Raw genomic sequence first — 14,504 nt, 5'->3', positions numbered from 1 at the left:
TTGTTAGTTCAAAGTTAATCCATTTCTTACTCCTCCATCTTTGAAGATTAAAATTGGTCATGGATAACAAAAAGTGAAATTGATGCTGGAAGAGTCAAATGTTTACTGATAGAGAACAGGCCTTTCCTGAGTATGTGGGGTCCCCCTCAGGAGACAAATCTGCAAAGAGGCTCACTGGGGAATGTCATTGAAACACTTCTGCAAATTAAGTGTTCAAAGCATATTTTTGCTGAGTACCCATTAACCCAATTTTAAACCCAAAGCTTACTCATTTAATATCACAATCACCAACCCAGACACACCCCCATATTTCCTAACTCATAAGGCAGATGCAGATATTTCCTTCACAAATCAGAGTACTCCCCCTAAGATGAGTTACTAATGACACTAAGGCTTGGGAGCTATAACATGAACTTGACAACCAAATCAGAAACTCTAGTATCATCTAAGCCAAGCCTGTTGCTCCTGAGTGAACTTGACTCATAGTAACCTTCCAGGACAGACTAGAAGTGCCCCCAAGAGTTTGCTTAGCTGTAAATCTTTACAGAAATAGACCACCACAGCCTCCTTCTGAGGAGGGGCTGGTAGATTCAAACCACTGATCTTTCAATTAATAGTCAAGTGCTGAAGTACTGCGCCACGAAGGCACTTTCTGTCACCCATAGAAGAGTCCTAATTGGAAAGATACTTAATCCATAAAATCCCTATCCACTGAAATAGGTTTCAAATAGAAAGTCACGGTACAACACCTTTTCCCTCCCCCAAGTCAAATATCTGAGTAAACAGGAAGGAGCTGTCCAGTGGCTAATCTTCACTAAGGCAAGCATGCATATGTTAAAACTTTTACTTGGGGTATTAAGCCTCCTCAACTTTTGCAGCCTGTGTATCCAGTTCTGAATGAGCCCTGAATAACGGCACAGACTGGGAGCGACCACTTTACCTTCCGAAAAATCAATCAGTCCCAGCAAATGAAGCAGCTTCAGAGATGCACATATAATTACAACGATACCCACTGTTTGCAGTCCTTCAGACTCCCACTCAAGAGTCAACATCCTCCAAGATGTCAGAGCATCCCAGCCTCCGGACCCCTTTGGAGCCGAGAGAGTTAATGAGAGAATCCAATCCGTGCAACGTCTGGCTGGGAACAAAGACCCGCGAGGGGGCAAAGTGAGCAGCTCCTAGCAGATGCAGGGTGCAAAGCTGGCAGGCCGCCTGGGTGAGGACGGACTTCTTCTAAAGTCCAGCCTCTCATGCTGCCTCTAGCTTTTGCCCTCCACCCCACCCAATCACAGCCCACCACCAGCTTCTGGACTCCTCGCTGCAGCCATCAAGTAATTCAGAGCTGGGAGGGAAACATATGCCGGGGAAGTGGCGACTTTGCTGCATCCCTGGAAAGAGGGGACACTCCCAGGAAACTTGCCCCGAGAGCAGGCGGCTCCCCATGCGCTGAGCAGGGTTGTCTGTGCTCCAGGCTGTCGCCTGGGAAACTGACGGATGTCCCCTTTTTACAATAGCAGCTGCTCTCCCCTCTGGGAACCTACTCTGGGCGACAGCTCAGCTCCCTCTCTGGATGCTAGCAAAGATCTGCTCAGGTGCTTGGTGCCTACAGAAAGCCCCCGTGGCAGATCATGGGCAGGTTTTGTTACAGAGAAAAGTGACGGAGTCAAATCTCCGTGATTCAGCGCCTGTATCAGCCTTAGCACCCAGTCTGCTCCACTGCCACTGGCGATTTATTAGGGAGCTTTGAGAGGGAGATTGATTTAGTCCTTATGTTTTCAAACATGGGTAGAGGGCCAGGTATTGAAGGAACACTGCTTTTCAGGAACTATCTCCTGGAGCTTTAGGACCAGGATCATCAATGAAAGCCGGGCTTCAGATACTCTCCAAGTTCCACGAACTTTCCTGGTGATAAAAATCACCCAGGGTGCTTGTTAAAAACTCTCTCTTGTGGAAAGTGATTCAGAGGTTCCAGGAGTTGGTTGTTAAACAGGAAGCCCAGGTGATTCTTGGCATCAAGGAGGCATGGGAAGTGTTGGTCTCAAACTCCTAAGAGGCATTCTGTTTTCCTCACTAAGTGGGGGAGCTAAGGTTATGGCAAGACAGCATGCACCAGCTTAATCTCTCTGCCAGGTAACTCCAGCCCTCCAAAGCCCACCTCAGCAACGGTGCTGAAGAAAATTAACCGGAACCTCCTGTGTGAGAGAGCGTGTTGATAGCACTAGACACTCCCTATGAAATAGAAGAGTTCTGGAAAAATTGCTCAGCCACTTGAGGTCATTCTTGGACTCTGTACTTCCTTGCTGTATGATCTTCTGCAAGACACTTAATCGCTCTGAAAACAGTTCGGGGGAAAAAGAGATAATAATATTTCACTTAAAGCCTTTCATTTCAAGTGCTGATGCAGGAATTAAGTGTGGTCATAATAATAACTAACATTTCCTGAGCATTTACTATGTGCTAGCTCTGGTAATGTTTGTTGTTTTTGTTAGGTGCCATCAAGTTGGTACCGACCCATAACGATCCTATGCACAGCAGAACGAAACACTGTCGGATCCTGGGCCAACCTCACTATTGTTGCCACGCTTGAGTCCATCGATGCTGCCACTTGGCCAATCCATCTCATTGGGGGTCTTTCTCTTTTTCTCTGACCCTCCACCTTACCAAACATGATATCCTTCTCCAGCGACTGGTCCCTCCTGACAATATGTCTGAAGTATGAGAGACGAAGTTTGGTCATCCTGGCCTCCAAAGAGCACTCTGGCTGTACTATTCCAACACGGATCTATTGGTTCTTTTGGCAGTCCATGGCACTTTCAATATTCTCCTCCAACACCACAACTCAAAAGCATCAATTGTTCTATAGTCTCCTTATTCACTGTCCAGCTTTCACATGCATACAAAGTTGTTAGAGATACCATGGCTTGGGTCAGGCACACCTTAGTCCTCAAGCTGACATCCACTCTTTAACACTTTAAATAGGTCTTGTGCAGCAGATTTGCCTAAGGCAATACATCATTTGATTTCTGGACTGCTGCTTCCATGAGTTTTGATAGTTGATCCAAGATCTGGTTATGTAGTGGTTATGAATTGGCCTACTAATCTCAAGGTTAGCAGTTCAAAACTACCAGTGGTTCTGCAGGAGAAAGATGAGGCTTTCTATTCCCATAAAGATTTACAACCTCAGAAACCCTACACAGGGTCGCTATGAGTCAGAACTGATTTCATAGCACACCACCACCTCCACCAGCACTGGACTGTGAACTACTAGGTGGGTAGTTCAAATCTCTCAGCATGCTCCTTGGAAACCCTATACAGGGTTGCTATGAATTGGAACCTTCTCAATGGTACTTAACAAGTGATTCAGGAAGGGAAGTGCTGTGGCTATGTAAGGTAAGCACTGGACTGTGAACCACAAGATCCGTGATTTGAGCCCACCATCCACTCCATAGGAGAAAGATGAGGTTTTTGGCTTCCTGGGAGATTTAAAGCTTTGGACACCCTATATAGTGTTATATGTGAGTTGGAACCAACTCCATGGCACTTAACAGCTATAACAAGTGATTCAGGAGGGATCATTTCCTGGAGAAGGATGCCATGCTTGGTAAAGCAGAGGGTCAGTGAAAATAAGGAAGACCCTCAAAAGGTTGGATTAGTACAAGATCCTCAATGAGTTGCAGTGACTGCCAACAGGGAACAACTGTAATGCATGGCCTGGGATGTTTCATTCTGTTACACATAAGGTCACTATGAGTCAGAGCCAACTCAATGATATCTGACAAGAGTGATTTATTGGTAATTAACTCATCCCCACAGGTTCCTCTGGTATGTACTATGATCATACTAATTTTGTAGGGGAGAGAATTAGGACATATAGAAGCTAACTTGCTTATCAAAGCTGTGGACACAGTGCCTGGTAGGCAATAGGCATTAATTAATTCTCATTAATACTTATTAAGATTCTAGTTTGAGTTTCAAATGGTGCAAAAACAATAAAGTGACCAAAATGCCCAGGAATCCTTGTGTGGTGCTGGATAAGCACTGGACCTAAAGATCGGCTTGAAGCACAAGGTCGGCAGTTCAAGCTCAATAGTCTCTCTGTGGAAACACTATACAGGTTGTTATGAGTTGGAACTGACTCAACGGCACTTAACAACAACCACAACTCTCAGTCAGGGGTTTATAGTTTAATAAAAGAGACAGGTATGAAATTGAATACAACCAATGGTAGCGTAGTAGTTATGAATCAGGTTGCTAACCTCAAGGTCAGCAGTTCAAAACTACCAGTTGTTCCACGAGAGAAAGATGAGGCTTTCTGATCCAGTACAGGGTCACTGAGTCAGAACCGACTCCACGGCATATAACCACTACCACCAATATAATATACCAATTGTCTGAACAGGGTACAGACAAAGGAAGAAGATAACAATTCCATCTGGGCAAAGGTTGGAGAAGGCCACTGTCAGGAAACTTTAAAGAGGAGGTAACCATCTATAATGGTAACTTTTGTTATTTTCTTCTCTCTCTCTCTCTCTCTCTCTATATATATATATATATATATACATACATAACATTTGGGATAGATTTTTAAAACCCTAGTTCATTATCCTGTTGATTCGAACTCATGGTGAACCCATGTGTATCAGAGCTGGACTAACTGTGCTCCACAGGTTATAAAGCCTAATTTTTGGATGTAGATCATCAGGAGTGTCTCCCAAGGCATCTCTAGGAGGACATGAACCAATAATCTTTCAGTTGGCAGCTAAGCAACTATTTGTTCCACCCCCAAACCCAAGACCAAAGCCACTGCCATCAAGTCCACTAAGAATCATGCTAACTCTGATTAAGGTTTTCAAGTCTGTAAATATTTACTAGAGCTGTCAGACAGCTTCCTGTTTCTTTCAAGGAGCAGAGGGCAGGCTTGAATCACCAACCTTGAGGTTAAGCAGTCCAGTGCTTAGCCTATAGCACCACCAGGGCTCCTTGATAGCCACATAAAGTTTCAAGGATATAACGTATGCTGAGTTTAGACAGCATGGCCCTTCAAGACAACGACATTTTGGGATCCTCTGGGAGACCAGAAGTCTTGGAGGTCCCGCCTTCCCTGTCTGTATTTGTCACCTTTGTTGCCTTGATTTTCTGAGCCTTTCTGTTTGCTCTATCTACAGGACCTTCCACACTTTTTGTGTGTCAGGGACCCTTTCCATGTGTCCCATGTGGAAGTTTGTCATGTAACAGAATCCATACAACAGTTTCATGGTTCATACTTTTGCTGAGAGGCCCAGGGAAACATGGGACCCTTGAAGAGGGCTTTTTTTTTTTGGTAGAGCCATCTGGGATAGACTACTTGGATCAATATTATTTTTTTTTTAAATCAGATGGTTTGGTGATGGCTCAATCATTGAACTACAGTAACTTCTTGCTAGCCCCACCCAGTTAATAATAAATACGTCTCCGTTTATATGAAGAAGAACATGGCATCAGGGTGGAGGAAGACTCATTAAAAAACCTAAATATGCAAATGGTACAACCTTGCTTTCTGAGAGGGAAGAGGCCTTAAAATTCTTACTGATGAAGATCAAAGACCACACAGTATCTCAGTGTAAAGAAAATAAAATTCTCACCACTGGACCAACAAATATAATCAAGATAGATGGAGAAAAGAATGAAGTTATTAATGATTTCATTTATTTGGACTAACCATCAACACTCATGGAAGCAGTAGTCAAGAAATCAAAAGACATATTGTATTAGGCAAATCTGCTGTACAAGACTTCTTTAAAGTGTTGAAGAGCAAAGATGTCCGTTTAAGGAATAAGGTGCGCCTAACCATGGTATTTTCAGAAACCTCATATGCATGTGAAAACTGGACAATGAATAAAGAAGACTATAGAAGAATAGATGCATTTGAGTTACAGTGTTGGAGGAGAATATTAAAATCACCATGGACTGCCAAAAGAAGAAACAAATTTGTGTTGGAAAAGGTATAACCAGATACTCCTTATAACCCTGATGGCCAGACTTGGTCTGTCATATTTCGGACAGACATATTATCAGGAGGCACCAGTTCCTGAAGAAGGACACCATACTTAGCCAAACTGAGGGTCAGTGAAATAGAGGAAGAACCCCCAACAAGATGGATTGGCATAGTGGCAGCAGCAATGAGCTCAAATGTAGCAACAGTTGTGAGGTTGGCACTTTAACTAGGCAGTGTTTCATTCTGTTTTCCATAGGATTGCTATAAGTTGGTACTGACTCAAAGGCACCTAACAACCACAACCACCCATGCTCACTCCTTCCTCTACGTTATAAAAATGTCAGAGTACCAAAGGAATATACTAACATTTTTGGTCCAGCTATTCTAAAGCAGGCCACTTACTCTGCACTTTACTCATATAAACTCGTTTTCACACACCCAAAACCAATGAACTAGATGATATTATTTCCATTTTAAAGAATAAAAACCAAGAAGCACTGAGATAAATTATGTTCATGTAGTCACACTCAACAAGTGGCACAGATAGAATTATTATTATTTTTTTGTACTCACATAGTAAGAGCCACTGACATTCATGGGAAATATACATGTGTCAGATACTATTCTAAAACGTTGATGCATATTGACCAACTTAGTGGTTCCTGCCCTTATTGTTCTTGAGCACAACTGAGTGGCTTCTGACTCTTAGTAACCCATGCCTCAGAGTAGAACGTCTGTAAAGGGTTTTCTTGGCTGCAATCTTATGGAAGTAGATAAGATTTCACTGGGAGAGTCTCAGCTGCCAACATTTTCATTAGCAGATGAAGCTTACTCTTGTGCCACCGGGGGCTCATAACCCTTTCATGGCTTTCTGAAATCTACATTATTGTTTTGTCTCCAGTAGAATATTGAGGTTGAAAAGGGCTAAGCAGTTAATTATCATGTAGGATAAGCAGAGGACCTCAAGGTCACTCCTCCTAGGAAACCCTATACAAGGTAGCTATGAGTCAGAACCTACTCATCAGCACTTAACAACAACAAGATGATAATTAAACAAGTCAAGATTTGAACATGCGTAGCCTGGCACCAGATTCTATTCTCCACTTCACTCTTCAATCTCTCTCTACCACACGGAATGTTTCTTTAACTGGGATGCTGCTGTAAGTCTGTGAAGAAAAAAATAGTAAAAGAAACTCATTTGTTGTTGTTAAGTGCAATTGAGCCAGTTCTGACTCATAGTGGCCCATTATAGGGTTTCCAAGAAGCAGCTGGTGAGTTTGAACTGAGGACATCATGGTGAGCAAGTCAAGTGCCTCTCCTACAGTGCCACACCAGGACACTGATGGAAACTCATAGGAAGTAAAAACTCACTCTAAAGAGTCATGGCCAAGTCAATTGATCAGACTGTGAACAGACTTTCAGTTGTCTTGAACAGACCCATTGTGATGCTTAAAAAGAACTTCAAATGGGACTATTTGCCTGAACCTGAAATTGATCATTTCCCACTCTTAGTTGTAGCTTCCTTTTGAAATTTTACCTTTTTTGAAACTTTCTGGCTAAGAAATATTCCTCAGATTACTGGCATTATAGAAACACAATAGAGGTTTCCTGAAGTAGAAACTCAATAGAACAATTAACAATAAAAGTAGCATAGTTGAGAAAAATATAAAGTCTGATGCATTTACCTGCCTACCTATAATAATTTAGGTAGAATTACAGTGCATATAGGAACTAAGTCAAATTTACATTTAAGATTACTAATCCATATTTGCATAAACCTTTAGAGGTCATTTAGAAATCAAACAGTCTAATCATTTTAATTTGCAGAAGTTTAAAACTGAAGTATAGTGAACAGAAATGACTTGTTTATGGTCACAGAACTTGGGAAGTGGACGAGCTTGCCTTTGAGTCCCCTAAATCTTCAATATCTCTGGCTCATTTAGAACTCGGAAAACCATGATGGTTCACTGAGAAATTAATTTGTTGTTGTTAAGTGCCAAAGAGTCAGTTCTGACTCAGAGGCCCAGAATAGGGTTTCTGGGTAATGACTGGTGAATTTGAACTGCCAACCTTGTGGTTCAAACCGAACTTGCATTCCTGTGTTTATCTTACAGCACCACACCAACACTACCTGAGAGTTAAGAGGAATGTTAAATTCTAACATAGTTTTCTACTTTCAATCAACAGAGCTTTGAGAAGCAAGTCAACTGGTTTCCATTGGAGAGAGAAGCCTAGTTGGTAATTGTGTGCCTGTGAGTCAATTCATAGTAATGAATTCTATGACAGAGTAGAGCTATCCCAGAGTTCCCCAGGTTATAGTCTTTAAAAGAGCAGATCAGCAGGTCTTTTCTCCAAGGGAGCACTGACATTTCAGTTAGCAGGTGAATGCTTCACCATTTTGGAACCAGCATTCCTTAAGATAGTCTAGGTCTTTAAAAGGAGATGTAATGCTGATGATGATCTACTGCGTAAACCTTCATTCAATTCAAAATTAAATGTTAAAAGAAACAGAGAGAGAAGGAGAAACTTGCCCAGGTAGGAAAATGAACACATACAAGGACAGCATATATAATGGTGGTAAAGCTGGATTTAGATTGCTGAACTCAAGGTCAGCAGTTCAAACCTACCAGCCACTCCTTAGAAACCCTATACAGGGTCTCTATGAGTTGGAACCAATTCAATGGCACTTAACAACAACAACAGAACCCTACTTGTGTGGTGCAAAGCGCTTAGCTGCTGATGGAAAGGTTGGTGGTTGGAACTTATCAGTCACTCTGAAGGAGACAGATGTGGCCATCTGCTTCTCTCAAGAACACAGCATAGAGAAGCCTATAGGACGGTTCAAGTCTGTCCTATAGGGTAACTATGAGTTGGAGTTGAATCAGATTGCAGTTGTTGGAAGAGGCTTTCTGAACGAGGAACTCGATAGAACAATGAACAAGAACAAGTATGTTGAATTTATATGATTCTCTCACCAATATGATGCAAGTTATACTCTCAGCTGTCAGTCTATTCCACTCCATCCCACCCCAAAGCATATTACATCCCTCTCTCCTGGATTTTGACAAGACTTCTATATGTTCTTTGGTCTAACTTTCTGTTCCTATAAAATGGGACTCAAATGGTTTCACTTAGCTGCAAGCTCATTCTGAAAAGTTAAAGTAAATGTGTCTGGAATAGATTTCTTTAAAATACATCAATTGATGTCCATTAAACAATAGTACATGACATCTGTCTGATTTGAGTGCTTTTTTTGTATCCATAAACTGATTAAATTTTCAAATGTGGGCAGGGGGCATCTACCATTACGAAGCAATATTGCACTAAAATATTTATGCCAGAAGCATGCTCCATATGTCATCATCATATAAGCAAATTAGTAGATTATTTGGAGACCCAATTAGAAAAATTTCTTAAGCAGATCAGCTTTTCTTCTAACCTGTTTTTTCTCTCCACTCTCTTTGTCATGGCTTTCCTGCATTAAACCACGCAGTTCCCCAGGTTAAGGAGTTCAATCTAGCACATCATTTATGATTCTCATTCCTGTCCTTATTTTCAAATGGTCTCTCTCTATTAAAAGGTATGTGTCGTGAAATAGCACATGATTAACATTAGGGCAGTACTTCTCAATGAGATCAAGAATGATATCCCTTATTATGTTATAATTGGCATTATAGCAATATTAGTATATGGTGTGGTGTGTGTTTTGTATAAACTATTTCATTAACTACTCACAACATCCTGACAAGACAGGTGATGTTATTAACCCCATTTACAGATGAGAAAATTGAGAAGCAAGCTTCAGCAACTTGTTCAAGACTCGTTGCTAGAAGTTAAGAAGGTGGAACTTGAATTTAGATATCTCACACAAAAACCAGGGTTCTTACATCCCTGGGAAGTTCAGTACTAAGATCAGCAGCTTTATGTTTTGTTTAGCTTTGTTTTTTACTGTAGACCCACTAAACAAAGAGAAAGAAGATTTAAAATAAAATAATCCCCAGACAGGTAGCTTGTGGCTTTAATCTCATGTTGTTGTTGTTGTTGTTGTTAGGTGCCATCAAGTCGGTAGTGACCCATAGTGACCTTATACACAGCAGAACGAAACACTGTCCAATCCTGAAGCATAAATATTTAGCATCAGTTTCTTTCTTGAGAACCTGGCAATGAGAGATAAGAATAGAGAAAGGGTAGGGGAGAGGGGAGACACAGTGAAAGAGAGGAAGGAGAAAAGATGAAGAGAGGACAGAAGAGAAAAGGAAAGAGGGGAGGGAGAAACTAGAAAGAGAAGAGAAGGAGAAAGTGGAGAGAAAAGAGAAGGATAGATCTCTTTGCCAGTTACTGTGAAGGATTCACATCAATGATGCCAAAGGCCTTTAAGAATCTCAGAGATGGATTTAAACAGGGCTGAAAAGGCCATGAAGCTTAGGAATGTGGAGAGTCAGTGAAGATGGACTGGCACAGTGGTGGCAGCAGTTGACTCATATGTGACAACTGTGAGGCTGGCACAGGACCGGCAGGCTTTTCTCTGTTGTGCATAGGGTAGATATGAGTTGGCACTGACTCATTGGTACCCAGCAAGAATAATAACAAAAGGTTCAAGGAGAAGAGATGAGAAGGTGGTTAGTTTCCCTCTGAGTCAATCCCACCTCCCTGGTCCACCATTCTCTGGGGTCCTTAATAACTAGACATCTAGAGAACCCTTTCAGCGTCACTCTCTCAGCTATGCTTTCAAATAACCTTGGAGATGAGGAGGTGGTTCTAAAATCCATGACAGATGAGTCCCCATGGACATTGCATTAGGCATGCCTGGGTATTGGGCTCTATGTTCTAGGTCAATTCCTAGGTCCTGTGGCTCTTCCCTACTCACTTAGGTTCTGCCTCCATGAGTTTACCGCTTAGCACACTCTTCTCAACTCTTGCGAACAAATTTCCCCGTAGTCTAACTGGGTATTCTCAGGGTTACAATTAACATAACCCAACAGATTTAGACTTAAGTGTATTCGAAATGCCAGAGATCTTAAATGATCATCTTGTTTATGTTTAATTTTATAAGGCTGTAGGCACTATATCGAAAGAATATTTTGTATTCTTTTCAAGATTCTTCTTCTAAAACACTTCCAAGTCCCTTTTCCCCTCATGGATTTAAATACATATTCTCATTTTTTCTTTCTCTTATTCACTCACTCATATACATACATGTATACATTCAGACAAAATTATAACTGGGATCATTCCCCAAGTCTGCAGGATTGGAATCAGTTAGCTTCCAACGAATCGAGAAATCCTTTTTGTACCAAGTTTAGTGCTGTATACGTTCTTGATCATTGATGAACAAAGTTCAGAATAGCGGCATATCGAATGCCTATTAGAGCACAGAATTATTGGCTCAGCAAACATTAAACACTGTCAGATGCTAACCACAGTGTTGGAGGTTTGAGTATACCCAGAATGAGTCAGCAGAAAGATCTGGTGATCTACCTCCCAAACCTCAACCATTGAAAACCCTATGGAGCACATATGGGGGTCATCATGAGTTGAATTTATCCTATGGCAGCTGGCACTAAAGCCCATGAAGCCGTTCTCTAAATGCCAGTTCTCTTAGGTGATTTACCCAGGCAAGATAGTCAAGATTGGCAGCCAGGTCTTTGGAACCTTACTCCAGTGCTCCTTCTACTAAACCAGGGAGTTAAGATGCCTACAAACTAGCCAAGGTACAAGCAAGAGAAGAGATCATGAGAAATAGAACAGATAGATTTGTTCTAGTGAGAAGATTTTTTTAAAAGTTTAAAGAAGAGACGACATCTGCATTAGCTATGAAGTGGCACTGTAGATTAAGCACTGGCCTGGTAGCCACAAGGTTGATGGTTCAAACACACCCGCTGCTCCTGAGTTGGAATTGACTTGATGACACTTAACAACAATCACAACATGAAATCCAGGGTGAATAGTACATGTGTCTCAATGCCATCAGTGAACTCTGTTTCTAGTACTTATAAATTCAGACACAACTATGAATAGATACACCACCTGAAGCTGGTGGCCACATTTTAACGCATCTCTAATGATCTAAGTTTGCTTTTTTTTTTTTAAAAAAAAAAAAGCTGTAGAAGAAAAACTTCCTCTCCAACAAAGCTGAAGCCCTGAAGAGTTGAAAAGGGAATAATAGATCCTCTTCTGGGAATTATGGTTTCCTAGAGCACCCAATCTAAGGAGCTCTGGTAGCGTAGTGGTTACGAATCGGGCTGCAAACCTTAAGGTCAGTGGTTCGAAACTACCAACCGCTCCAAGGGAGAAAGATGAGGCTTTCTACTCCCGTAAAGATTTACACCCTCGGAAACCCTGTACAGGGTCGCTATGGGTCGGAACCGACTCGACGGCACTTAACAACAACAACAACAGAGCACCCAATCAGGGATTTATTTTATCTCTGCCAGAGACTACTTTGTTTTCTATCACCACATTCATATTATTGAGATACTGAAAACCGTTTTTATTCATTTGTAAATTTCCTATAACAAATTGCTACAAACTTCAAGGCTTAAAACACCAAAAATGTATTGGATTAGATGTCTGGAATGGGTTTCATTGTCCTTGATATTTTTGGATGTTCTGACTACTGGTGTGGCATCATAGGATAAGCACTGGACTGTGAACCTCACAGTCCATGGTTCAAACTCACCAGCTGCTCCTCAGAAACTCTATACAGGGTCCCTGTGAGTTGGAATTGACTCGACTGCACTTACCAACAAAATCCCAGTAGATGGTGTAGTGTGGTGCTGCAGGATAGTGCACTGGACCATAAGGTTCAGCCTATTTGACTCTTCCTCAGGCAGTATTATTCTGAAACGGACACTTCCATCTTTCTTTTACACTTATAAGGAACTTTGCGATTACCTTGGGCCCAGTTGATAGTCCAGGATAATCCTTTTTACCTTAAAATCAGCAAATTAGCAACCTTAATTTCATCAATGACTATAATTCTACTTCGCTTAGCAAGCTAACATGTTTCTTCATTCTGTCTATTAGTATGTAGCCATCTTTGGGCAGGGGGGCATTCTGCCAACCACATAGTTACAGTATGTAATTTATAAAACACTCCTTTAAATGAGACTAGAAAAAGATAACCTGACCTAAAACCTACAATAATAAACTCAACTTCAGTAGGAGCCAGCCACTTGAAATGTGTGTGTGTGTGTGTGTGTTTAACGTACAGAAAAAGAATCTTGCCTCAGAGAAGGAAAGGACGGCTTTAATTAGCATTCCTATCTCTGAACTTCACATTTTCACAAAGAAAAGACTCTGAAGAAAGTACATTTCAAAATATTAAATGGCTGTAACCAACAATTGAGAAGATATAAACCACTAACCTCTCGGAGAGCACACTACATTCATTTGAATGGTTATAAACAATTCGATACAGAGCAGGTATTTTCTGTAAGCTCCGCCCTAAATTAGAAATCAAGAGTAGGCAGAATGGGTGTGCTATGTCTCCTTCAAGAGTTGATGGAAGATGTGATGGTACCATGAACCAAGCGTGCGGGAGAACTGTAGAAGTTGGGAAAGGCAAGAAAACAATATTCCTCATTCACCTTTAGAAGGAGTGAAGCACTGAAAACACCTTGATTTTGGCCCTCAGATAAAGACGGGGTTACGGAGCTTTTGGGCATCTGAAATCTCAACCCATTTCAGACAAAAAGTAGTGGAGGAGAAGACCTTTCTTAGGCAGTGAAAGGGTACTCACATTGGTTGGTTGGTTGGTTGGTTATGTGCCATGGAGTCGGTTCTGACTCAGAGTGACCCTGTACAGGGTTTCTGAGGCTGTAAATCTTTATAGGAGCAGAATGCCTCATCTTTCTCCCTTGCAGTTCACAGCCCTATGCTACCAGAGCTCCTTGGATACTCACATGGAACACTCTAATGAAATGTTCCCCACATCATAGCAACAGAGTCCAGGTGTAACACTGTGGGTTAATACACTGGACTGCAAAGTTGCTTTGAACCGTAAGGTTGGTGGTTCAAGCTAACCAGCTGCTCCTCAGAAACCCTGTACAGGATTGCTATGGGTCAGAACTGACTTGACAGCTCCTAACAACAACAATAGCAACAACATTCTAGCAAGAGTAAGACTAGAAATGAACCCTGCTCTTCAGCTCTCAAGTTTTTCATTTTTCCTTGAAATGTACAGTCCTCTGAATATGAGAAAGTCATAGACCATGACTTTGAGAAAGTAACAAAAACATGATAAATCAGGGACTTCATTCTTTCAGGAGACTGTTGTCCAGTGTACCATGGGGAGATGAAACATACCACTGATTGTCAAGATGGTGCATAAGCAGGCAAAATTCATTCGGTTATACAGAAAGTTGAAAGGAACTGTGTCGAGGTCCTATGTCGGGGTCCCGCCTCGACAAGGAAGTGTGGGTGTCACGAAGAAGGGAGATCTGGCAGCGAAAGTGATAGAGAAAGAGAGAGACGAAATATATACAAAAAAGACAGACACACAGATATGATGCAAGCTGGCAGGTAGACA

At 41.6% G+C, this 14,504-nt stretch overlaps 1 protein-coding gene across 2 annotated transcripts in view; it reads right to left on the bottom strand.

The window, feature by feature from the left end:
• Positions 1–14,504, bottom strand: part of KCNIP4 (Kv channel interacting protein 4) — an 856,975-nt gene that overhangs the window by 372,056 nt on the left and 470,415 nt on the right. The window contains exon 1 of one of the 2 annotated variants that reach the window (XM_006874337.1): positions 941–1,134. The exons of the other annotated variant lie outside the window; for it this stretch is intronic. Within the exon in view, the coding sequence (XP_006874399.1) occupies positions 941–1,052 (112 nt within the window). The 5' untranslated portion in view covers positions 1,053–1,134. Of the gene's footprint in view, positions 1–940; positions 1,135–14,504 lie in introns of those variants that run through there. 2 annotated transcript variants of the gene reach the window in all.

Source organism: Chrysochloris asiatica, unplaced genomic scaffold (genome assembly GCF_000296735.1).
Source record: "Chrysochloris asiatica unplaced genomic scaffold, ChrAsi1.0 scaffold00270, whole genome shotgun sequence".
In the NCBI taxonomy this organism is placed as follows: Eukaryota; Metazoa; Chordata; class Mammalia; order Afrosoricida; family Chrysochloridae; genus Chrysochloris; species Chrysochloris asiatica.
The sequence above is the reverse complement of the archived record's forward strand: the minus strand, read 5'-3'. Positions and strand labels throughout refer to the sequence as shown.